This window comes from Hippocampus bargibanti, linkage group LG11 (assembly GCF_051943395.1).
Source record: "Hippocampus bargibanti isolate YZ-2025 linkage group LG11, ASM5194339v1, whole genome shotgun sequence".
NCBI classification, from domain to species: domain Eukaryota; kingdom Metazoa; phylum Chordata; class Actinopteri; order Syngnathiformes; family Syngnathidae; genus Hippocampus; species Hippocampus bargibanti.
In genome coordinates this window covers 9,893,203-9,919,795 of record NC_142744.1, presented here as the reverse complement: position 1 = coordinate 9,919,795, position 26,593 = coordinate 9,893,203, and the positions used below count along the sequence as shown (strand labels likewise).

Below are 26,593 nucleotides of genomic sequence, written 5' to 3'. Positions count from 1 at the left end.
AATTTGCCAGGAGAGGGGAGCCGCTGCGTGTTCACGCACCGCCATCTTGGGAAAATTATTATTATATTACATTACATTACATTATATAAATATTAATATATGTAATAATTATGATAATGATATATTTTGCCGCAGTCAACCAATCAGAGCGTCGAGTTTCCAGACGAACAACCTCCGCCACGACCCTCCTCCTTGACACACACACACACACACACACACACAAACACACGCACACAAAAGCACACTTGGGCGTCTGAATCCTCCCGTTCACCCCCACATCTGCAGCCTCCGACAACGCCGCGGTTCTTCTTTCCATCCTGTCCATTTGTAAGTCCGTCATTTGCCACTTTATTTGTACATTTCTTGACGTCTTGTTCTCTCGTCGGCCATTTATCTTTCGAAAGTCTGTTCTTTCAAGAACTCATTTACGTTGCTTCTTTTACTTTTAAACCAATGACTAGATTAAAAAATCACGAAGAAAGCGTAAATCTAAAGAGCGACGTTACGTAATAAAGCAGCAGTCGGTCCGTAGTAATAAAAACTGTACGCTGCGGAGTTCTGATTATTCTCATAAGTCCCTGATGGAAATCAAAGCGCCAACATTGATGTTTATGTCGCCATCTGCGCCGTCGTACATCGGATTTATTTTCCACGAAAATATCCGTGATAGTGCATTGGTAGTGTATAAAACCCCCAGACATGACGAGAGGCTGAAAACATTTTACTTGTGACCACAGAATAGTCATAACATACGCACAAAATGCTCATTTGCCGGCGGTATATTTAATTTAGTTTCAGGACATTTGGGTAAGCAAATGAAGCGCACCGAACCCAAGTAGACTTATTGGATTGCCCGGTAATGGTGCGTTCCATTTGTCGACCTGGAGTTTTGTCACCTATTAGAATCTCATTCGCTCATTATAATTTTCTCGGAACCACAAATTAACACTTAACTTCACAACAAAACGTTAATTTGTGCCCACGAATAAGGTATAACATTCAAATTAAATAACAATAATTGACACTGAGGTGTGTTCATGCAAATGTGGGCAGAATTTTATGTGGATGTGCCAAATTCACTGGAATAACATTAAACCCACTCATAATATTTATTTTTACTCGTTGTATCATTTTTTTTCTTGCTTACAAATGTATATGAAATATCTCCAAAATAAAAATAATTATGAATTGGGTTTAACACGCGCACACATAAAATCCCAATTTGCGATCTAGATGTAGGTCTAACGTACACACAAAATGCAAATGAGCCTTTTAATTCCTGTATAGTTGCGTCATCAAATGGAGCGCACCGTACTGTGGAGATAAAGAGATTGTGAGTGGCTGTTTCCAGCCAAGGTCCGCTCTACATTTGTTTCCCAAGACATCCTGAGTTGTTTATGATCATCACTGTAAAATTAATATTGTCAGTTTTTAGTCAGTTTATGGATGTGGTCAAAGAGGACATGAAGGTAGCTGGTGTGAGAGAAGAGGATGCACAAAACCGGGTTAGATGGAGGACATTGATTCGCTGTGGCGACCCCTGAAGGGAAAAGCCGAAAGGAAAAGAAAAAGAAGAGTTTTTTGTGGCCACAAATTAGCATTTAGTCGCCATAAAAAAACACACTCGTGGCCACAAATTAGGTATTGAGGGTGCAAAATATTTTGGCTTTGAAGTAAGTAGAATATGCATGGAAAATACAAATAATTCCTAATATGAATGTTACTCCTGAATAGTTTGGTAAATAAAGACATTCAGTTGGTTTTGGTGATAATCCATCCAGCCATTATCTGAAGCGCTTTAACAACACGAGGGTTGTGAGTTGGATCCTATCCTCCGGCCGTGTTTGGGCAGTAGACTGGGTACACCCAGAACTGGTTAGTGATTTTAACACAGCTCATAATAGTGGTGGGCTCATATTGAAAATGAACTCTTAATGCAGACCTTAAAAAAAAGTTAAGTGCTCAATTCAGATCTCATCGATCAGCTTTGTTCCAGCAACTCTGCCAAGCGTTTTCCTTTCTCTGTAACCCGAGCTGTGCCATTAAACCACTGTTTGAGCTGTTCTTTCAAAATGCAAGTGTGTATGTGATGATGTTAAAAAAAATATCATTACTTTAATCATCCCAACGGCCTCCACATTATTTGTAATCTGGATTTTGTGTAATCCGGATGGGGTTGGCCAGCAAATAATCTGCATCATTTTGCATCACTTGTGGCAGGACAGATCAGCGTTTCTCTTCCGCACTATAACACATTTACTGTATTTTGAAAAATAAACAATCATTTTGTTTAATGAATTTTTATGCCTGATCTGCTACCATATTTCCGATGTATAAGGTGCAACCAAAAGCCTCGATTTTCTTCAAAAATTGACCCTGCGCCTTATATGCCGGTGCGCCTTATATGTCAGCAACCACGACTCCATTTCCACCTGTAGAAGAAGTAGTGTGTAACACCACCATCTACTTATAATGTGGTGTGCCTAATATTTGGAAAACCTTTACATATTTATATCAGATATTTGGAAAACTTTTTTCATTCATTGAAGGTGTGCCTTATAGTCCAGTGCACCCTATATATGGAAAAAGTTTGAAAATACACCATTCATTGGGGGTGCGCCTTATACTCCGTGCACTTTATACACCGGAAAATACGATATTTATATATTATATTTGGAAAACCTTTTCCATTCATTGAAGTTGCGCCTCATAGTCCGGTGGGCCTTCTATATGGACCATTCATTGTGGGTGCATATTCTACTCCATTGCACCTCATACATAAGAAAATACAGATTTTTTTTTCTTAAAGTTGGCCATTCTGTGTTGCTTTGTAACCAATATTTTTTGGGGGGAGGTGCAATGTGATATTATGGTAAGACAGCACAAGTTGGTGGATGAGATCATAGTTTTTCCACTGCAGTGAGCCACTATGCATTTCAAGGGTTTTCGCCAGACTTCACAACAGTCGCTCCTTTGTTCTTGAACGTTCCTGGCAAGGTTGTTGCCACAGTGTGACTTTGCAATGCAAAATACTTCATTGAACGCCCCCCCTTTTTTTCTTTAAAGACTCATCATGGTGGCCCATAAGGAATTCGCAAACGCAGGGAAGCAGCCTGGCCTGCAGGTGTGGCGCATCGAGAACTTGGATCTGAAACCCGTTCCGAAAGCTCTGCATGGAAACTTCTACAGCGGCGATGCCTACTTGTTGCTCTTTGCCACCTCCGCACCTTCGTACAACATCCACATGTGGCTCGGTAAGACCAGGATACACCACAAAACACTCCCGTTTTCATCTACGGTGGGAGATTTTTGCGCAATGTTTGATTTTTAACTCATTCACTGCCAGACGATGTGCAAATATGTGTCGCCTCCGCCAGGATGTTTGTCATTTTCACTGAAATTGCAGGACCCACAGAATATTAAGTTTTAGGACTACATAAACATTCAATGCAGCGTAAGAAACCATAGACTCTTTTCGTTCATCAGAAAAAAACAGTTAAATCCAAATGATTGAGAATAGACAGAATATTAGTTATCATATTTAAAAGTTTCATGCTTAGAAGGCCCACAATGGAAGCACAGAAAATATGGGGTCAATCTGAGGTGAACATACACAGCCTATTAAACTCTCATCTTCATGTAGGAGATCTGTCTTTGGACTAATTTACCACTTGGTAAATTCCTTCATAGGAAGAGCTCATTAGACAGGTTACAAATCTATCAGTTCAGAGAAAGGACAACCAATTAAAATGTCTACGTTCTGTTGTTTTATAGTTGTTGGTGCTTGGGATCTCCAGAGGTGTGGTATTCAAATCAAGAAGGCTGTGTTTTACTAATGTATCACTTAAATTTGCATATCTTCTTTTCCTTTCGGCTTGTCTTTAGAGGTTTGATCTGCATGTTTGTTTTGGCCAAGCTTTTACGTCGGATGCCCTTCTTAACACAACCCTCTGTATTTATCTGGGCTTGGGACCGGCACAAGAAGACTTATGTCCCTTTGTGGCTACAGAACAAGTAACTCGCTCAGTAAAAGTCTCCCAAACACAAAATGATCATCGGCACAGCAACATTCAAAGAAACAAAAACTATACTCACCATTTAATTTGCATATACTCTCAATAAATAGCTTGGCAGAGGGCTTCAGAAGTTGGGCGTCTGTCACGAATGACTGCGTCCCCTGTCGGCAGTAAAAGACAATCTTTCTGTGTTTGAGCCTTTGTTCACAGTGTCCGACCGAACATCTCTGACACTAAGTTATATGGAGTTACCTAAGCTTGAAATGGGGGCGGGTGTACAAAAGGTAAATGCTGCCCACTCGTGGGAGGAAAAAACTTTGCCAGAGGTCTGACCGAAGTTTTAAACGCACCACCCCCGCAAGAAAAAAATCAAAACCCGACGGGAATGGCGCTCCACGTCATATTTTCAATTCCCGAATCAATTCATGAATGGCACTGAATGAGTTAAAGTGAACAAATATAATTCCAAAAATAATCGTCAACATTTTTTTTGGGTTAAATGATGACAAAAAGTCTTTTTCTTTGAGTTTCAATGCAGTCTTGCTTCATAGTCGGAGCGACGCAATACAGTGTGACTTCACGTGGCAACTTGAACATTACATAACATGCGTGCATGCGGTTACTCTGTGCCTGCAAAAAAGATCAGGCAGCCACTGTCATTGGTGAAATATGCACCGCAAGTACTTTAGTTGCAGAAGTTGCAGCTGTTTGTGACAATCCGCACTTCCCTCTTTTTTTCTTTTTACTCCGTTTTAGTTCTCTTCAAACTCACTTGACATTTGACATGAACGTGATCTTTTCTCATGCCCCTTTGGAATGTTGGTAAAATCAGGCCAAGGCACAATTGGGAATATTCGAATAAACCACGGGAGACAGAAACCGGCTCACACTTGTTTGCTTGGCTTCTGCAAGCAACATGTTGGAGTTGGAAGAATTCGAATTGGCATAAGTACTTGGCTGTGAAGTACAAGTAGATATTTATCTATGCTTGGGTTAAAAAAAGAAAATATCTGATTGAATGATGATTAAAAGGTGCAGGCTTTGAAAGGTATCGTCAAGTACAAGAGTAAATAACATTAAAAAAAACCTTCAGCGACATGTGATACAGACAGACGCTCACCAATTTACGTTCCGAAAAGAATTTCATAAGGTGAATTTGTTCATGAGTTGCGGATTATGTAAGTATGTTTAAGGTTTATATAAGCATTTTAACACTTGTGTAAGTAACCTGCGTTGATTTGTACTGAAAATTTAAACATTTAATAAAATGTATGCTACATAAAGATATGTACATGTATAACCGGAGAGAATACTACAAATATTACGACAAAAATGTTCGTATCTACCATTGTTTGTAACTCGAATGTTCATAAGTAGACAAATGTCTGTATATACTTTGACCTTAAAATGTAGTTTATTCACAACCATGAAGCGGGAAACAGGATTAATCCCATTTTGACGAGACACAGTAAGAATGATAATATTCCCTTGCTATTCCTGGAACGTTTTGTGGACCCATTTCACGGTAAGATCACAGCATTGTCATCAAATGGTGTGTATAGTTTTTGCTTTTTTGAATGTTGCTGTGCCGATGACCATTTTGTCTTTGGGAGCCTTTTAACTGAGCGAGTTGCTTGTTCTATAGCCACAAAGGGACATATGTCTTCTTGTGCCGGTCCCAAGCCCGGAAAAATAGAGAGGGTTGTGTCAGGAAGGGCATTCGACGTAAAAGCTTGGCCAAAACAAATGCGGATCAAACCTCTCAAGATGGAGGACACTGATTTGCTGTGGCGACCCCTTGAAGGGAAAAGCCGAAAGGAAAAGAAGATTCCCGAATGTACATGTATTCGGGAATTGAAAATATAATGTGGAGCGCCATTCCTGAATTTGTTCGGGTTAGTTTTTTCTTGTGGGAGGGTGCCGTTAAGGTGCTGATCAAACCTCTGGCAATGTTTTTACCTCCCACGAGAGGGCTGCGTTTACCTTTTGTACTGCCGCCCCCAATTCAAGCGTAGATAACTCCAGACCCATATAATATAGCATTTAACTCTTTTTTTTCTGATGAAAGAAGAAGTATTCTTACATTGCATTGAATGTTTATGAAGTCCTAAAACTCAATATTCTGTGGGTCCTACAATTTGAGTGAAAATGACAAAAACCCTGCCACTGGAGTGAATGAGTTCAGCACGCCCCAAAAAAGAGAAGAAAAAGCAATTCAAGTAGAGTAATGTAATGTAATTTATACTTGATTGCCACGACATTACACAATTCACAAATAAATCCCTCCCATCTTTTTTGAGTGATTTGGAATGTTTTTGGATTTGAGGGAACATTGGATTTTATCCACCAGCTGTGGTTAAAGTGAGTCAGCGTTTCAGTGCTTGACTCGGAGGGGCCATAAGGACACCGCTGCGTGCTCACAACATCAATCAAGTCAATCCCGGCGCGTTGAAGGAAAGAAAAACGAAAGAGTAAAACAAAATGGCACAATTACGGGATTTTTAATGCCAAGGGCAAAGTCATAGATAGAGGCGGAACCAGGACTGTACTGAACAACAAAAATCATCAAACACAAAATGGGAGGATTTGCGCCAAACTGCTGTCGACCACAACTCACATCCAGATGCTCACACGCATTTGAATGTACTCGTGATGTCACACATAAGGCCACGTCCCTTCAGGCAAACCTCCAATACACGAATACTACAACATGTAGAGTAATGAGGAACATTTATAATTACATACATCAATCCACAGATTTTTTTTCAGACCAAATCTTTCTCCAAAACCCCCCAAAAAAGGCTTTCGCCAAGGAACAATGTCAAAGTGAGAAGAGGAGCTCAATTTAGTCAAGCCATAGTGTTGTCTAATCTCAATAAAATTGCCATGCTGCCATCTTGTGGCACAAGGGAATTACAAACCTTTCATCAATTACAGTGATGCCTCGGTTTACGAATCCCTTGGCTTACGAACTTTTCGGTTTACGAATGTTAAATTGATGAAAATTTTACCTTGGCATACGAACTTTTTTTTCGGGATACACACAAAACACAAAAACACCAAAAGAAAGAAAACAACCATATTTTCCAGATTATAAAGCGCACCCAAAAGTTTGCATTTTCTTCAAAAAATGAAGAAAATGAAAACATTTTTTTTAAACACTAATTACAAAAAACAAGCAAAACAATGCCACATCTCCCATGTCTTATTATTGTGCCCAAAACAGAAAATTAAGGCAAAATCCTGACATCAGAAAAACGTTTTATAGCATCTGAAATACCCAAAACACGCAGTATGATATTGTTATTCAAATGCAAAACACCAACAAAAATGACTTAAAGTGTCCAAAATCTGCAAAAAATTGAGCTGCGAATTGGGCATTTTCAGAAAGTCCCGCCCCCAGTTTGTGACGTCACGCCAAGACGTCTTGCATTGCTGAAAAATCACAACAATGGCTTCAGATTCGGAGAATATGCTTTCTTGTTACACATCCAGTTATGAATATAATTCAAATAGTTCTGAAGAGGAAAGCATACATGTTTTGGATTGGATTGGATTGGATTGGATATGCCTTTATTAGTCTCACAGTGGAGAAATTTGCATTTCACAGCAGCAAAGTGATGAAAGGAATGAAAGTAGAAAAACAAAATACATGAGCTGCTGGAAAGGCAGCCACTCTCGCGGCGCCGTCTTGAAGTCAAAATAACAAAAAAAACTAAATAACCAATAATAAGACAGCATAGAGACAATATGACAAAACAAAAACACAGAGAGACATTCATTCTTCAGGACTTGCTGTACCCTCTTTGTGATGACATGAAGCAGTTCTAGATGAAAGATGAGAGGATTTCAATCGATTAAAGAATTTATTCCGTGTCATTTTGAGGCAAACGGGCGGGGTGAATGTCACACCCAAAAATGGCGACCAGCTCCCGTGAGGAATGAATCAGCCCGTTTCCACAGGCTGATAAATTCCTTCCATGGATCTTGGACGCCCTCTACTGGCGGCTTTTGGGTGCAACACAAGGTTTTCAGACAAACAGTACAGCAAAATACATTGACGTGATGGAAGGACTGCTACATTGTGTCTTTTTGTCGGTCAAGGGGGGGTCCTAAAGTGACGTCACGTACAAACTCGTCACCAACTCAAAAACAAAACTTCCTGAATAGTCAGCGCGAGTCTTAAAACGTAAAATATAGCTATATGCGGTGGAATCTTATTGAAATACGCTCAGTAGAAGTCATTTGAAGCCATTTTACAAATTATGGACACAACTTGTCCGGAGACGTCGGTTGTCCTTTTAGGGTTAGAAAATTAGAAAGTAGAAAATTATGTTTTATGGGGACCTCGGAACTGATTATTCTCATTTTCATGGTTTCCAATGGGAAATTATTTTTGGGGATACACACTTTGCCTTGCACACTCTGTCTGGGAACCAATTAAGTTCGTAAGCCAAGGTATCACTGTACTTCCAAATTTTTGCCATGATACCATGCATGACTTCTTTCCAGGTGACGAGTGCTCGCAAGACGAGAGCGGCGCAGCAGCCATCTTTGCCACTCAGCTGGACGACTTCCTGGGCGGTAAACCGGTGCAGTTCCGGGAGGTGCAGAAAAGTGAATCCAGCACCTTCCTGGGCTACTTCAAGATGGGCATCACGTACAAGGTGAATCAAGATTTCTCTGTAATTTCACCAGATTACTTGCGCTCCCTTTCTTCTTCTTGTTTTAAAATTGACACATTTTTAAAGAGGTCAACTGACTGATTCCAAGTTTTAAAACACCCTTGATGCTAATTGGATTAGATTGGATTCGCCTTTATTAGTCTCACAGTGGAGAAATGTACATTTCACAGCAGCAAAGTGATGGAAAGAAGAGGAAAGGAAGGGAAGATGGAGAAAAACAAAATACCGGAGCGGCTGTAAAGGCAGCCACTCTTGTGGCGTCATCTTGAAGTCAAAAGAACAAAAAAAACAACAAAATAACAACATAATATGACAACACAAAGACAGTCATTCAATCTTAAGCACTTTCTGCACTTTTTTTGTTGTATGAAGCAGTTCAGGATGAAAGAGGAGAGGATCAAAGCATCATTTTCACCAGTGGATCAGGGACGTCATTGTGAAATGTGCACGTCTGCTACAAGCTAAATGTTGAAAGCAAACACGAAGCCGTAGCATCCATTGGCGAAAAGAGATCGCACATCTCCTGTCCCACGTAAATCCGCTTCAACTCCAAGCCGCGACAGTTCCACATACGTGTCTGCGCTCAAATTATTTTCAATCAAATTATTTTCTCTCGCCATGTTCGATGTGAGGAGGGCAGATTCAAAATGCCACATTGTAATGGATAACTTGACTGGAAATAGGTGTTGGTCAAATGCCACATTGTAATGGATAACTTGACTGGAAATAGGTGTTGGTCAAGAACCCTGTCACGGAAATAGATGTCCGTGGTTTAATGATTGTCAGCCTCCTTCATGCACTTTGTCGCGTCTCGCAACGCCGATGGGTCTGAAGTTCAACGACAGTGAGTTTCTAACGTCGGTGTTTCCATGCCAGGGCGTTTCCTCGTCCGTAACTAAGGCTGCTCACATGTTGGAAAGGCACTTTTCCGCTGCCCATCTGTTTCGAGTTGTTGCTGACTGGCTGCAATTATCCCAGCAGACGCTCGTTTTTTTTCCGCAAGAACATTGGCAAAAAAGCACATGATGTTATTTGCTTTAATAAAAATAAATAAACACATAAATAAATAAGTAATTTGTTGTTGGTCCAACGCAAAAGCAGCTATACAAATGCTGATAGACAAATTTACATATGATTTGCTTAGCTATGCTTGTCTTTAAATCACAGGTGTCAAAGTCAAGGCCAAATCCGGCCCGCCACATCATTTTTTTCGGCCCGCGAAAGCAAATCAAGCTTGTTAAAATCCATGATGATTGCTAAAATCTGAGCCAAATTTTCACATTTTTGGATGTCAACCACAATAAAAGTCATTATTCTTGACTTCAGATTTGAAAACGAGTTATTCATTAATTTGCTGTGTGCTCTATATGTAATATTTGAAGGGATTTAAACATTCATCAATCAGGCTCCACAAATAACCCACACAAGCCATCTGTACAGTTGATGCAAAAAGCTATCAACCCAGCTAAACAGAACACAATTGATGAGGAACTAGGTAAAATTATTGCAGAGAAAGCACCTCCAAGGGATCATTCCTCAATACGGTGAATCAAGTCTTTAATGCTAACGAAGTGTTTAATGCTAATGCTCCATTCCATCAAGCCATCAACGACCATCATAAAGGTAATTAAAACGACTTTATTTTACAGTAGTTTATTTCTTTAATTATAATACCATAGCACATTTATTCTCCATAAAATAAGGTATATTTTGTGTAGTTTTAAAAGACAACCGACGTCACTTTTTTGTTTCTTAACTGACATCAGAAAAACGTTTTATAGCATCTGAAATACCCAAAACACGCAGTATGATATTGTTATTCAAATGCAAAACACCAATAAAAATGACTTAGTGTCCAAAATCTGCAAAAAATGGAGCTGCGAATTGGGCATTTTCAGAAAGTCCCGCCCCCAGTTCGTGACGTCACGCCAAGACGTCTTGCATTGTTGAAAAATCACAACAATGGCTTCAGATTCGGAGAATATGCTTTCTTGTTACACATCCTGTTATGAATATGATTCAAATAGTTCTAAAGAGAAAAGCATACACGTTTTGGATTGGATTGGATTGGATTGGATATGCCTTTATTAGTCTCACAGTGGAGAAATTTGCATTTCACAGCAGCAAAGTGATGAAAGGAATGAAAGTAGAAAAACAAAATACATGAGCTGCTGGAAAGGCAGCCACTCTCGCGGCGCCGTCTTGAAGTCAAAATAACAAAAAAAAAAACTAAATAACCAATAATAAGACAGCATAGAGACAATATGACAAAACAAAAACACAGAGAGACATTCATTCTTCAGGACTTGCTGTACCCTCTTTGTGATGACATGAAGCAGTTCTAGATGAAAGATGAGAGGATTTCAATCGATTAAAGAATTTATTCCGTGTCATTTTGAGGCAAACGGGCGGGGTGAATGTCACACCCAAAAATGGCGACCAGCTCCCGTGAGGAATGAATCAGCCCGTTTCCACAGGCTGATAAATTCCTTCCATGGAGCTTGGACGCCCTCTTCTGGCGGCTTTTGGGTGCAACACAAAGTTTTCAGACAAACAGTACAGCAAAATACATTGACGTGATGGTAGGACTGCTACAATGTGTCTTTTTGTCGGTCAAGGGGGGGGTCCTAAAGTGACGTCACGTACGGACTCGTCACCAACTCAAAAACAAAACTTCCTGAATAGTCAGCGCGAGTCTTAAAACGTGAAATATAGCTATATGCGGTGGAATCTTATTAAAATACGCTCAGTAGAAGGCATTTGAAGCCATTTTACAAATTATGGACACAATTTGTCCGGAGATGTCGGCTGTCCTTTAAGGGTTAGAAAATTAGAAAGTAGAAAATTATGTTTTATGGGGACCTAGGAACGGATTATTCTCATTTTCATGGTTTCCAATGGGAAATTATTTTTGGGGATACACACTTTGCCTTGCACACTCTGTCTGGGAACCAATTAATTTCGTAAGCCAAGGTATCACTGTACTTCCAAATTTTTGCCATGATACCATGCATGACTTCTTTCCAGGTGACGAGTGCTCGCAAGACGAGAGCGGCGCAGCAGCCATCTTTGCCACTCAGCTGGATGACTTCCTGGGCGGTAAACCAGTGCAGTTCCGGGAGGTGCAGAAAAGTGAATCCAGCACCTTCCTGGGCTACTTCAAGACGGGCATCACGTACAAGGTGAGTCAAGATTTCTCTGTAATTTCACCAGATTACTTGCGCTCCCTTTCTTCTTCTTGTTTTAAAATTGACACCTTATTAAAGAGGTCAACTGACTGATTCCAAGTTTTAAAACACCCTTGATGCTAATTGGATTAGATTGGATTAGCCTTTATTAGTCTCACAGTGGAGAAATGTACATTTCACAGCAGCAAAGTGATGGAAAGAAGAGGAAAGGAAGGGAAGATGGAGAAAAACAAAATACCGGAGCGGCTGTAAAGGCAGCCACTCTTGTGGCGTCATCTTGAAGTCAAAAGAACAAAAAACAACAACAAAATATGACAACACAAAGACAGTCATTCAATCTTAAGCACTTTCTGCACTTTCTTTGTTGTATGAAGCAGTTCTGGATGAAAGAGGAGAGGATCAAAGCGTCATTTTCACCAGTGGATCAGGGACGTCATGGTGAAATGTGCACGTCTGCTACAAGCTAAATGTTGAAAGCAAACACGAAGCCGTAGCATCCATTGGCGAAAAGAGATCGCACATCTCCTGTCCCACGTAAATCCGCTTCAACTCCAAGCCGCGACAGTTCCACATACGTGTCTGCGCTCAAATTATTTTCAATCAAATTATTTTCTCTCGCCATGTTCGATGTGAGGAGGGCAGATTCAAAATGCCACATTGTAATGGATAACTTGACTGGAAATAGGTGTTGGTCAAATGCCACATTGTAATGGATAACTTGACTGGAAATAGGTGTTGGTCAAGAACCCTGTCACGGAAATAGATGTCCGTGGTTTAATGATTGTCAGCCTCCTTCATGCACTTTGTCGCGTCTCGCAACGCCGATGGGTCTGAAGTTCAACGACAGTGAGTTTCTAACGTCGGTGTTTCCATGCCAGGGCGTTTCCTCGTCCGTAACTAAGGCTGCTCACATGTTGGAAAGGCACTTTTCCGCTGCCCATCTGTTTCGAGTTGTTGCTGACTGGCTGCAATTATCCCAGCAGACGCTCGTTTTTTTTCCGCAAGAACATTGGCAAAAAAGCACATGATGTTATTTGCTTTAATAAAAATAAATAAACACATAAATAAATAAGTAATTTGTTGTTGGTCCAACGCAAAAGCAGCTATACAAATGCTGATAGACAAATTTACATATGATTTGCTTAGCTATGCTTGTCTTTAAATCACAGGTGTCAAAGTCAAGGCCAAATCCGGCCCGCCACATCATTTTTTTCGGCCCGCGAAAGCAAATCAAGCTTGTTAAAATCCATGATGATTGCTAAAATCTGAGCCAAATTTTCACATTTTTGGATGTCAACCACAATAAAAGTCATTATTCTTGACTTCAGATTTGAAAACGAGTTATTCATTAATTTGCTGTGTGCTCTATATGTAATATTTGAAGGGATTTAAACATTCTATGGGTTCCTCAAATTCATAACGGCCCTCGAGAGGAAACCATAACTACAATGTGGCCCGCGGCAAAAAATGACTTTGACACCCCTGCTTTAAATAGTCACATTTTCCTTCTTATTTTATTAAATATGGTTTTATTTTATTTTATGTAGTTTTATTTGATTCAATTCATTCACTGCCAGATGATGTGCAAAAATATGTCCACTCCAGTGCCAGGGTTTTTGTCATTGTCACTCAAATTCCAGGACCCACAGAATATTGAGTTTTAGGACTACTGTACATAAACAGTGTCTGAAACTCATGACAAAAGGTTAGCGGACACCGGGGCAGACAACTCTGCAAAGTAGCCTGCCAGGCCATAAAGTTGCCTGCCCCAATTTTCACAAACATTGTTGCGAAGTATAAAGGATTTTTTAAATCACGGAAGTATCTACCACAAATGCTCCCTTGCTTAATTTATGGTAAATATTCCTTGCTGAAGATTTTGCTCCAGTTGTCGTTTGTCATGCTAATGCACGATGCAATGCTTGCGTTGTCTTCTTAAAGCCACGTGGACTCCTCTTTCTAAGCGCCTTTCAAAACTCTCAAGTACATGTTACAGTCACGGTTAAGTCCGAAGCACGAAACAGACTTCTGATTGGCTGCCGTGCCGAGTATGCAAATTGACAAACGAACGTTCGTTTGGCAATTTGCATACTCCTATGGGTCTGGAGTTATATGAGCTTAAAATGAGGGCGGCTGTACAAAATCCAATGCAATACATACATATTGGTTTGTATAGCGCTTTAACAACAGCTGAAGCTGGAACAAAGCACTAATTTGGAAAAAAGAGAAATGCTGCCCCCTTGGGGAAAAGAAAAAAAACATTGCCAGAGGCCATGGCCAGCGCTTTATCCGCACCCAAGCGTGAAAAAACATAACCCAAACAAATTCGGGAATGGCACTCTGTCATATTTTCAATTCCCGAATAAATTCGGAAATGGCAGTGAATGAGTTAAAGTAGTTTTATTTATTGTATCATCTTGCTGGCAGACCTCATTTCATTTTATTTATTTTTAAAACCAAAACCAGTCCATTTTCATTGGTAGAGGACAATGTAGTTGCATTCCGGTCATAGTTTTGGCGCGTCTTTCGGGAAACAATCAGAACAAACACAAGGCCCCATAGTTGCCATGGAACATTTTATAACTGCATGGCTGTTGAGAAACGCCAGCGGTCTGAATGTGGTTTTCATTTTCAAGTCACTCCTCCAGATTGCGGCGAGACTCCGGACACAAACGGTCACTCTGTTCCAACAGAAGAAATGTCGTTTGTCCTCGAGGGCCTGTTCGTTCATTTGTGTAACAAATGAACATGCCGGCGCATGTCCGCTGTTGGTTTGCTGTGATGACATTTTTGCATGACTTGTAAAACATACGTATTTTGCTTCACGGCTTCTTAAAGGATGGCACTTTGCGAGGCGCTTCCAATTGCAAGGTACAACACAGGTTCCGCCCCGACCCCCCCCCCCCCCCCCTCCTTCCGCCCCTTATTTATTTATTTTACTTGTTTCTTCAATTATGTATTCATTCATTGGGTTTTTCGGTTATTTGTGTTTCTTTATTTGTTCATTAGTTTATTTATTTGTTTATTTATTCATGTGTGTGTGTTTATTTGTTTTTTCATTGGTTTGTTTATCTATTCATTTATTTTGTTAATTTCATTTATTTATTTATTGGGTTTTTGGTTACTTATTTGTTTCTTTAATTAGGTGTTCATTGGTGTATTTATTCATTCATTTATTTGTTTATTTTTGTTTATTTACTTTGTTCATTCATTTCTTTCTTGGGTTTTCGGTTCTTTGTTTATTTGTGTGTTTCTTTAATTATTCGTTCATTGGTTTATGTATTTATCTGTTTGTGTGTTTTTGTGTGTGTGTTTTTTTTGCTCTTGCCATTCTCATGTCACATCTACAAGGTTCTACAGATAATATTGCAGTTTAACTTGAAACATGGTAAGTGTAGAACAATTTTCAGGCTCAACTGGATTTCTCTCCTGAGTGGCCCTCGTGTGTTGACCACCCTAATTCACATCCGCGCTTGGTTGAAATCCACGAGCGGATGTCATATGGCTAACAATCCATTTGTGTTCCCACAGAGAGGTGGCGTGGCGTCCGGTTTTCAACACGTGGTGACCAACGATGTCAACGTGAAACGGCTGCTTCACATCAAAGGCCGCAGAGTGGTCAGAGCTGCCGAGGTGGAGCTGGCCTGGGCCAGCTTCAACAAGGGAGACTGCTTCATTCTTGACCTGGGAAAGGTGAGGCCTTGACTAGCTTTGCATTTGTTGACATGACTCAAGTTCAACATTTTATTGCTATTTAGACTGTATTTTCCAGTGTATAAGGCGCACACAAAAGCCTTCATTTTCTTGAAAATATGACCCTGCGCCTTATAGGCAGGTGCGCCTTAAAGGACAACCGACATCACTTCACATCAGAAAAACGTTTTATAGGATCTAAAATACCCAAAACACGCAGGCTGATATTTTTAGTCAAATGCAAAACACCAATAAAAACGACTTTAAGTGTCCAAAATCTGCAAAAAATTGAGCTGCGAATTGGCCATTTTCAGAAAGTCCCGCCCCCAGTTCGTGACGTCACGCCAAGACGTCTTGCATTGCTGGAGAATCAAAACAATGGCTTCAGATTTAGAGAATATGCTTTCTTGTTACGCATCCAGTTATGAATGTGATTCAAATAGTTCTGAAGAGGAAAGCATACATGTTTGCAATCGATTAAAGAAGTCCTTCCATGTCATTTTGAGGCATCTGGACTGCAATGTCGCGTCCCAGAAAAAAGGCAGGAAAATGGCGACCTGTGGAACTGGCTCCTGCCGGCTGTGGGACCGGCTCCTGTGAGGAATGAATCAGACCGTTTCCACAGGCTGATAAATTCCTTCCATGGAGCTTGGACGCCCTCTGCTGGCGGCTTTTGGGTGCAACACGAGGTTTTCAGACCAAATAAGTGCAGCAAAATACATTGATGTGATGGAAGGACTGCTACAATGCGTCCTTTTCACGGTCAGTGGGTGGTCCTTTCGTGACGTCACGTACGGACTCGTCACCAACTCAAAAACAAGACTTCCTGAATATTCAGCGCGAGTCTTAAAACGTAAAATATAGCTATATGCGGTGGAATCTTATTAAAATACGCTCTGTAGAAGTCATTTGAAGCCATTTTACAAATTATGGACACAACTTGTCCGGAGGTTGTCCTTTAAACATACATTCCATACAAATTCACCTTACGAACGACCGACCGTTCGTAACATATCTTGTTAGGAAGTAGGGGAGCATCTGTACACATTTTCCCCCCAAAATTTTCAAACCAAGGAGTGAAAACCTTTACACTGGGTGGTCACATTTTAGACTTTCATCCTTTCACACGCTCTATAACCTGATAACAAGATAAACATTTGTGTGGCGCCGGCAGGACATCTACCAGTGGTGCGGCAGTGAGTGCAACCGCTACGAGAGGCTGAAGGCCTCCCACGTGGCCATCAACATCCGAGACAACGAGAGGAACGGGCGGGCCAAACTACACATGGAGGAAGAGGGCCAGGAGCCACAGGCGTTCATTGAGGTGACGACTCACCCGCCGTTTCATTTTCTTTGCCACGCACTTGAGCCCCAAAGGTGATTGTTGTCCTGTGAACAGCAGCTTGGAAATTGTCACGATGCGAGTCACGTCCGGCAGCGTGGGAACAAACGCACACAATGCAGACGGTTGTAATGAGCTGCTGGTGGGCCAAATCGGGGCCAATTCTCAGCTTTGTAATCACTTGAAGGGAGGACGGTTAAGTCTACAGAAGACTAATGAGAAGAAACAAAAAGGGCAGATTTTTTTCCCCTTTATAGTTTAGAAAATATAGAAATCAATATTCTGACAAAATAAAACAATAAAAATTATGCTAATTAACCCCCAAAAAATGTATGATTTTTTTTGGTAGACCATCCCATTGTTTGATTTTTCAGAGAGAGGAAACAAAAGGGGCAGATTTTTTTCCGGCTTTATAGTTTAGAAAATAAAAATAACATTTGTGACGGTTTCACTGGTCTTCATCAAAAATAAAATAAAAATTATGCTAATTTCCACGAAAATGTAATTGATTTTTTTTGTAGGCAATCTGATTGTTTGATTTTTCAAAGAGAAGAAACAAAAGGGGCAGATTTTTTTTTGTAGTTTAGAAAATAAAAATATAACATTTGTGACAGGGTCACTGGTCTTCATCAAAAATAAAATACAATAAAAATTATGCTAATTTCCCCTAAAATGGATTAGATTTTTTTTGTATGCCATCCGATTGTTTGATTTTTCAGAGAGAGGAAACAAAAGGGGCAGATTTTTTTCCCCTTTATGGTTTAGAAAATATAAAGATAAACATTCTGACATTGTTACCGGTCAACAGCAATAAATGAATGAATGAATGAATGAATGCAAATATGCTACTTTCCCCAAAAATGTAATTGTTTTTTTTTTTTTTTTTTGGTAGACCATCCATCCGATTGTATGATTTTTTTTTTTTTTTTTTTTTTTTTGGGGGGGGGGGGGTAACAAAAGGGTCAGATTCTTTCCCCCTTTATAGATTAGAAAATAAAAAGATACAAATTCTGACAGTGTCACCGGTCAAGAGCAACAACAAAAAAATACAAATTATGCTAATATCCCCCCAAAATTTAATAGATTTTTTTTAGAGAGAGGAAACAAAAGGGACGGATTTTTCCCCTTTATAGTTTAGAAAATAATAAGATAACAATTCTGACCGTGTTATTGGTCAACAACAATATGCTATTTCCTCAAAAATGTTATTGATTTTTGTTGTACACCATCCAATTGTTTGATTTTTCAGAGAGAGGAAACAAAAGGGGCAGATTTTTCCAATTGTTTGATTTTTGTTTCAGATACATATTTCCTTTGTTTTATTTTATTTTATATTTTAAAATAAAAAAAATCAAAATAAAAAATGCTTGCACCATGCCGGTTTTACCATGTGTTATAATTTCTCACATAGCCCGCTGAAAGGTTATTTTCAAAATGTAGTGGGTAGCCTTTTTTGCGCATTATTTTACTAAATGATTCTCAGTGTGGTAAGCGGTGGCCAGCGGCACACCGGCTCCCTCTGGTGGTCAGCCAACGTGTCACTAAATAGATCTTAGTAAATAGATCTTAGTACAGTAAAGTCTCGTTATATCGATATTCAAGGGAGTCCGAAAAAATATTGCTATAACCGGGACTATCGATATATCCGACCCTGTTTGTATGTAATTTTCTCCGTGCGTGCATAGAAATAGTATCGATATAACCGGGACTATCGATATATCCGATATCGATATAACGAGACTTTACTGTATTTAACTTTTCAATTCAATTCATATACATTTAAACTTTAAGATCGATTTATTGCTAAACAATGATTGTATTTATGCCCCAATACATTTTAATTCAACAATTAATTACTTTTTTTCTTTCCTTATGTTTGACTCATTTGACCGATAAGTGCTTTATTCCCCAATTGTGATATTAATGCTGACAGAAACATACGCACTTTGTTCATGTCTGTTATACATTGTGTCACGTCGTATCAACACAGCAAATTGACAGTGTTCAACTCTTCTTGTTCTGGTAGGCGTTGGGACCCAAAACTGCCATTGCACCAAGCAATTCTGATGATGAGAAAATAGATGGCATCAACAGGAAGAAGGGCTCTCTCTACATGGTAATATTTTTTTTAATTATTATTATTATTGCAAATTGTGATGGCAGCCATTGAATCGGAAATGTGTCTTTGGCTTTGAGATTTCGGATGCCTCGGGGTCCATGAAGTTGTCAGTCGTGGCGCCGTCCAGCCCCTTCAAGCAGTCAATGCTGTCACTTGATGAGTGTTACATTCTGGATAATGGGATGGATAAGACAATATTTGTTTGGAAAGGTAATCAAGTCATCTCATTTCACGGAAGAAATACGACCAAGTTTACATTGTGAATGCAAGTTGGTGTTTCTGCGTGTGTGCTTTTGATCAGATCTGATTACATTGCGCAATTGTATCGAATGAACTGGCTAGTGAGCGGACCGTATATGTGTTTGTCTCAACGTTGTTGTCTCCAATCAGGTTCAAAGGCCAACGCCTCCGAGCGGAAAGCGGCCATGTCTGCGGGCCAAAAGTTTATTAAGGACAAAGGATACAGCAGCAAGTGCCAGGTACATGTCAGAGATTTATTATATTCGGTCACATGACTCTTCTAGGAGAGTGATTCCTTGACTCAAAAACGATGGTATTTGTAAATCAAGGTACCCTCTGTAGTTGACGGTCGCACTGTTTCTACTCGCAGATCCAAGTCCTTCCTGCGGGATCAGAGACAATCCTGTTCAAGCAGTTTTTCGGTGACTGGAAGGAGAAAGATGAGACCACCGGGCCGAGTCAGGCCTACGTGATGGGCCGCATTGCAAAAGTAGACCAGGTGCCCTTTGATGCATCCACCCTGCACTCCAATAGGACCATGGCAGCTCAGCATGGCATGGTCGACGATGGCACTGGCAAATTCCAGGTAAAACCGGCGTCTTGCATTGTTATACAACAACTGAACATACACAATGCAGTACAATGAGATCTAAAACCTGAACCCATTGATTTCACATGAGTACAACATATTCAATGAGAGTAATCAGCCAACGGTCAGCATTGCTGGTATTCCCCAGGTGTCCTCTCTGGGGCCCCTCCGATTGTTTCTGTCAGCAGTATCTTCAGCAAATATTTATTTTTTCAACTGTTGCACTGATAACGATATTTATCTATTGGGCAAATCCAATTCTTCTATCTCCCAAATCTGGCGTGGCTTTTAGATTTGGCGTGTAGAGAACGGTGAATTGGTTCCTGTTGATCCCTCATCCTACGGTCACTTCTATGGTGGAGACTGTTACCTTATCCTCTACACCTACAAGACAGGACAAGTCATATACACTTGGTATGTGCGTGTTTACGGAGCTGCTAGTTCTTGAGTTGTGTTTTTTTTTTCTTTGGGTTGTTCAACTTTTGGCTAAACTACAAAAATGTATTCTAATGATATCCGTGTGACTTTGTCAGGCAGGGGCTGAAGGCTACGCAGGACGAACTGGCTGCCTCAGCGTTCTCTCACCGTGAAGTTGGATGACTCACTGGGAGGATCACCGGTTCAGGTTCAAGCTTGTCGACGCATACCGTGCATCTTTATCACGTTTCTACTTTACAATCTGTCGACCGTCAAGAAGATGAAATAGGAAATAGGGAGTCGAAGTTGAAGCTTAGGTTGAGGAATGAAAAACCTTATTTTGCTCAAAATTATTTCTGAGAGCTGGAACTGCAAGTCATCTTTTCCTTTCGGCTTTTCCCTTTAAGGGGTCGCCACAGCAAATCAGTGTCCTCCATCTTTAGAGGTTTGATCCGCATGTTTGTTTTGGCCAAGCTTTTACGTTGGAGGCCCTTCCTGACACAACCCTCTGAATTTATCTGGACTTCGGACCGGCACAAGAAGACTTATGTCCCTTTGTGGCTACAGAACAAGCAACTCGCTCAGTAAAAGGCTCCCAAACACAAAATGGTAATTGGTACAGCAACATTCAAAAAAGTAAAAACTATACTCACCATTTGATGACAACATCTCTTTCCCTACATTACATCAGAAACCGAACTTCAAAGATGCTTTATCTTCCAGTCACAGTATATAGTATATCTAAATTATCATCTTTCCCTATCTCTCAACTGCAACTTCGTTACCCCGAAACATAAATAAATGAATGCAACACCTCAAATGGCCGACAGATAGCGCCATTTGATCAATTCTAATCTTGGCCTTGAAATTGAGGGTCTTGTAACCATAATTATCCATCCATTTCCCAATTTGCTTTATCCTCACAAGGTTCACGGTCGATACACGGAAAGGAGAGTATCCGTCAATTAATCAAACACTAATTAAAAACGATATTCGGTTGTGTTTAACGTTTAAACACACATTTCAAGCACATGTTGCATTTAATCCTTTCAAACTATCCAATAGTTGAATTATGGCACAAACAAGAAGTGTTCACTGTGTTCTTATGACCGACAGGTGAGAGTGACTCAGGGCCAGGAGCCCCCTCACCTGATGAGCCTGTTCAAGGGCAAACTCATGATCATCCACGGCGGGGGAACATCACGTAAAGGTGGACAGACCCAAAGGAGCTACACTTGCCTCTTCCACATCCGCCAGAGCACCTCCCACGCTACCCGGGCTGTGGAGGTGAAGATGGCGTCAATTTAAGTCATTCAACCCAATGAAAAAGATTCTCACCTCTCACGGGTCTTTGTTTGGTCCCTCAGGTTGACGCTTCGGCTTCCAACCTGAACAGCAACGATGTGTTTGTGCTGAAGTCAGCAAGTGTTCTGTTTGTGTGGCGAGGCGCAGGCGCCAGTGAGAATGAGATGGAGGCCGCCAAGCATGTGGTGGACTTCCTTGGAGGAAGCGCCAGCCATGTTTCTGAGGGAAAAGAGCCTGGTGGGTTTCCTTTGTTTATCAACCAACGAGATACCAACAAATTAAATTTATTGTTATTATTATTATTATTATAAATCCACACAGAATTGATGTCATCAAAGTTTGATAATTCGCTTCAGATACCACAACAGGGGAGCAAAGCACTTTTTTTCTATGGCTTAATGAAGCACCTACCCACATGTCATCTTGCAAAGAAGTAGCTATCTAGCTAACTCGATAGCCCGCTAGCTTGATAGCTAGATAGCTAGTTTGATACCTTGCTAACTTGTTTGATAGCTTGCTAGCTAGCTAGCTCTATAGCTTGATAACTAGCTTGATAGTTTGCTAGCTACCTCCCTTGCTAGCTATCCAGCTCGATAGGTAACTAGCCAGCTAGATAGCTAGCTAGCCAGCTGGTTAGCTAGCTACCCAGCTCGATAGCTAGCCTGCCAGCTCGATAGGTAGCTACCCAGCTAGCTCAATGGATAGATGGATAGATGTGAGTGGATACTAGCTAATGAGTGGGTCTTGATTGTTTATCAGTGCTAAGTAAACGAGGAGATTAAAACAGCTACTTTTTTAAACATTACTCTTGTTCAAGGACTGAGTGTGCGATGTGTTGTGTGCAAACTATTCTTCTTCCTCTCAGACGGATTCTGGTCTACTCTGGGTGGCAAAAAGGAATACCAGACATCCAAGACTCTGAAGAACGTAATCAAGCCACCCCGTCTGTTTGGTTGCTCCAACAAAACCGGGAGACTTATTGTATGTAAAATCATGAAACCGTCGCGAGAATGGCGTGTGTGCTTTTGTCAACGCCTAACTTTATATTTTCTCAGGTTGAAGAAGTGCCTGGAGATTTTACACAGTCTGACCTGGCCACTGATGATGTCATGATTCTAGATACTTGGGCTCAAGTGAGATGTCCACGATGTGTTCATCTTTGGAGGTTTTCCACTTTAACGTATTGTGTTTGTGTTTTCCACGCAGCTCTTCCTTTGGATTGGCAAAGAAGCTAACGCACAGGAAAAGACAGGAGCTCCCAAATTAGGTTGGTTGCACAAAAAGTGTCAGGAGTAGTAACATACAGGTCGACAAAAAAACAATCACCTCTCATATTGACCAAAAATACTTTTACCCAACCCCAAAAATGTCACATGCATTAAAAAAAAAAGACAATTACAGTAAAGTCTCGTTATATCGATATCGGTTATATCGATAGTACCGCTTATTACGATACTATTTCTATGAACGCAAGGAGAAAATTACATGCGCGCAGGGTCGGATATATCGATAGTCCCGGTTATATCGATATTTTTTCGGACTCCCGAGAATATCGATATAACGAGACTTTACTGTATTTTACATTTTAACTTTGTATTCTAACCCATTTAAAGGACAACCGAAACCATTTTTTTGTTTTTCCTAACTGACATCAGAAAAACGTTTTATAGCATCTAAAATAACCAAAACACGCGGGCTGATATTTTTAGTCAAATGCAAAACACCAATAAAAATGACTTAAAGTGTCCCAAAACTACTTCAAAATAATCTCGGAGATGCCGAGTTTCAGAAGGTCCCGCCCCCTTTTTCGCGATGTCACGCCAGAACGCCTTGCCTTGCTCTAGAATCAAAACAATGGCTTCGGATTCGGAGAAGATGCTTTTTTGTTACTCATCCAGTTATTAATATGATTCAAATAATTCTGAAGAGGAAAGCATCAATGTTTGTCCTCCCGTATCAATTCGAGGCGTCAGGACTCCTACGTAGCATCCCAGAAAATGCACAAGATGGCGCACAAGCTCTGTTGGAAATGGGCTGATTTGTCTGCTGGAAATTTCTTTCAATTAGTATCAAATAGTTGTCTTCGTGAAACACCATCGCGTTATTTATGTGTTTTCCTTCTTATTTCGCCATCAACACGGATCGACACGAAGTTTTCAGACCAAACAAAGTACCCAAAATGCATTGTGTGTCGCTTTCTCGGTCAGGGGCGTTCCAGACGTGACGTCACGTTAGGCATCGTCATCAACTCGAAAACAAGACTTCCTGAATATTCAGCGCGAGTCTTAAAACGTAAAATATAAGTATATGCGGTGGAATCTTTGTAAAATACGCTCAGTAGAAGTCATTTGAAGTGATTTTACACATTATGGAGACAACTTGTCCGCAGGTGTCGGTTGCCCTTTAAGCATATTATGTTGATAACGTCAACATCGGGTAGTCTAAACATCTCACAAATCATCCTTTAACAATGAACAAATATTCTCTGCCTAATCAAATCTTCAAATCTTTGAGCTTGAATGGTGCAAGAGAAGTGCACTTTTGCCATCGGCACTTCACACACAAACCACATGATGGCCTTTTGAGCGGTAACAATGCGGATGGCCCTTTTTAGTCTCTTTACCTCAAGGGCAGCGATGCATGTGGGCGCAGTTTTGGAGAGACGTCAGCAATGGGTCTCTCAATGATACTGAGTGGGGCAAACTATAGCCACAAAAAATGTTTTGACAGTGTTATTATTCACAATGTACTCTTAATCAGATTTTTTTTCATCCAGATTTTAGATTGTAGCTCACTATCTTGGAGTCGTGTTTCATTTTTTTCTTCCCAAGTCCAGACAGGGCATCTCCTTTTAGAGTTATCTGCTTCTTACTGGAGTGCTCCCTCAGGGAGTAAAGGTCACAGGCCTTCAAATGTTGTTTTTCCAGTCTTGCCCCGTAGATAGAGAGATATTGCTTGTGACGTACATGTTGTGTTGATTTCCTTTTTGTGCTCTTATAACACCCATTTTCCAAACGCAAGAAAATTACAAGTGGATCCGCGTAACAGTCGTGCTTTGTCTTTGTAGTTGGATTAGATTGTATTGGATTTACCTTTATTAGTCTAGCAGTGGGGAAATTTACATTTCACAGCAGCAAAGTTATGCAAGGAAGAGTTGGATATACTTTATAAAACAGGAATGTCCAGAAAGAAATTTATCGCAATGCTAGTTTATTTTTAATCACATTCCCATTTTTCCCACCCAACTCCCTCCAGCACGGCACTATTTGGATTCAGACCCATCCGGCCGCAAGGGGCTGCCCATCACTACCATCAAACAAGGAGCGGAACCGCCAATTTTCACCGGCTGGTTCCACGCCTGGGACCCCAAGATGTGGGATACGGATCCTTTGGATAGAATCCGCGCTCGCTTCTAAATACCAAACTCCAATGTCTTTCGCTAACTTTGCAGCTATTTAACGCCAGTTGCCATTTTCAGCTCTTCCTTTGGATTGGCAAAGAAGCTAACGCACAGGAAAAGACAGGAGCTCCCAAATTAGGTTGGTTGCACAAAAAGTGTCAGGAGTAGTAACATACAGGTCGACAAAAAAACAATCACCTCTCATATTGACCAAAAATACTTTTACCCAACCCCAAAAATGTCACATGCAATAAAAAAAAACACAATTACAGTAAAGTCTCGTTATATCGATATCGGTTATATCGATAGTACCGCTTATTACGATACTATTTCTATGAACGCAAGGAGAAAATTACATGCGCGCAGGGTCGGATATATCGATAGTCCCGGTTATATCGATATTTTTTCGGACTCCCGAGAATATCGATATAACGAGACTTTACTGTATTTTACATTTTAACTTTGTATTCTAACCCATTTAAAGGACAACCGAAACCATTTTTTTGTTTTTCCTAACTGACATCAGAAAAACGTTTTATAGCATCTAAAATAACCAAAACACGCGGGCTGATATTTTTAGTCAAATGCAAAACACCAATAAAAATGACTTAAAGTGTCCCAAAACTACTTCAAAATAATCTCGGAGATGCCGAGTTTCAGAAGGTCCCGCCCCCTTTTTCGCGATGTCACGCCAGGACGCCTTGCCTTGCTCTAGAATCAAAACAATGGCTTCGGATTCGGAGAAGATGCTTTTTTGTTACTCATCCAATTATTAATATGATTCAAATAATTCTGAAGAGGAAAGCATCAATGTTTGTCCTCCCGTATCAATTCGAGGCGTCAGGACTCCTACGTAGCATCCCAGAAAATGCACAAGATGGCGCACAAGCTCTGTTGGAAATGGGCTGATTTGTCTGCTGGAAATTTCTTTCAATTAGTATCAAATAGTTGTCTTCGTGAAACACACAAGGATTCACCATCGCGTTATTTATGTGTTTTCCTTCTTATTTCGCCATCAACACGGATCGACACGAAGTTTTCAGACCAAACAAAGTACCCAAAATGCATTGTGTGTCGCTTTCTCGGTCAGGGGCGTTCCAGACGTGACGCCACGTTAGGCATCGTCATCAACTCAAAAACAAGACTTCCTGAATATTCAGCGCGAGTCTTAAAACGTAAAATATAAGTATATGCGGTGGAATCTTTGTAAAATACGCTCAGTAGAAGTCATTTGAAGTGATTTTACACATTATGGAGACAACTTGTCCGCAGGTGTCGGTTGTCCTTTAAGCATATTATGTTGATAACGTCAACATCGGGTAGTCTAAACATCTCACAAATCATCCTTTAACAATGAACAAATATTCTCTGCCTAATCAAATCTTCAAATCTTTGAGCTTGAATGGTGCAAGAGAGGTGCACTTTTGCCATCTTGCCGTCGGCACTTCACACACAAACCACACGATGGCCTTTTGAGCGGTAACAATGCGGATGGCCCTTTTTAGTCTCTTTACCTCAAGGGCAGCGATGCATGTGGGCGCAGTTTTGGAGAGACGTCAGCAATGGGTCTCTCAATGACACTGAGTGGGGCAAACTATA

The 26,593-nt window shown here is 40.5% G+C and overlaps 2 protein-coding genes across 2 annotated transcripts; both read left to right on the top strand.

The window, feature by feature from the left end:
* Nucleotides 1-183: 183 nt before the first annotated feature.
* Nucleotides 184-21,681, top strand: LOC148891464 (scinderin-like). The gene is given in 15 exon segments (XM_089008669.1): nucleotides 184-327; nucleotides 3,067-3,254; nucleotides 8,529-8,683; nucleotides 15,421-15,582; nucleotides 16,757-16,906; nucleotides 18,951-19,040; nucleotides 19,121-19,253; nucleotides 19,434-19,522; nucleotides 19,654-19,869; nucleotides 20,165-20,286; nucleotides 20,406-20,451; nucleotides 20,453-20,497; nucleotides 21,406-21,500; nucleotides 21,502-21,576; nucleotides 21,657-21,681. Coding segments are annotated over 14 exon segments (1,584 nt in total). The 5' UTR covers nucleotides 184-327; nucleotides 3,067-3,073.
* On the top strand, nucleotides 21,638-25,066 carry LOC148891463 (gelsolin-like). Its single transcript, XM_089008590.1, has 5 exons — nucleotides 21,638-21,831; nucleotides 22,460-22,575; nucleotides 22,650-22,727; nucleotides 22,801-22,861; nucleotides 24,850-25,066. The coding sequence occupies exons 1-5, from the start codon at nucleotides 21,759-21,761 to the stop codon at nucleotides 25,008-25,010; spliced, it is 489 nt and encodes a 162-aa protein (XP_088864716.1). The 5' UTR covers nucleotides 21,638-21,758; the 3' UTR covers nucleotides 25,011-25,066.
* The last annotated feature ends 1,527 nt before the right edge of the window (nucleotides 25,067-26,593 follow it).

Excerpts from the sequence above, each read along its gene's own strand:
- LOC148891463 (XM_089008590.1), top strand. The coding sequence starts at position 21,759 with ATGGAGGCCGCCAAGCATGTGGTGGACTTCCTTGGAGGAAGCGCCAGC. Across the intron at positions 21,832-22,459 it reads TTCTGAGGGAAAAGAGCCTG|ACGGATTCTGGTCTACTCTG; the intron begins GTGGGTTTCCTT and ends TCTTCCTCTCAG. Across the intron at positions 22,862-24,849 it reads GACAGGAGCTCCCAAATTAG|CACGGCACTATTTGGATTCA; the intron begins GTTGGTTGCACA and ends AACTCCCTCCAG.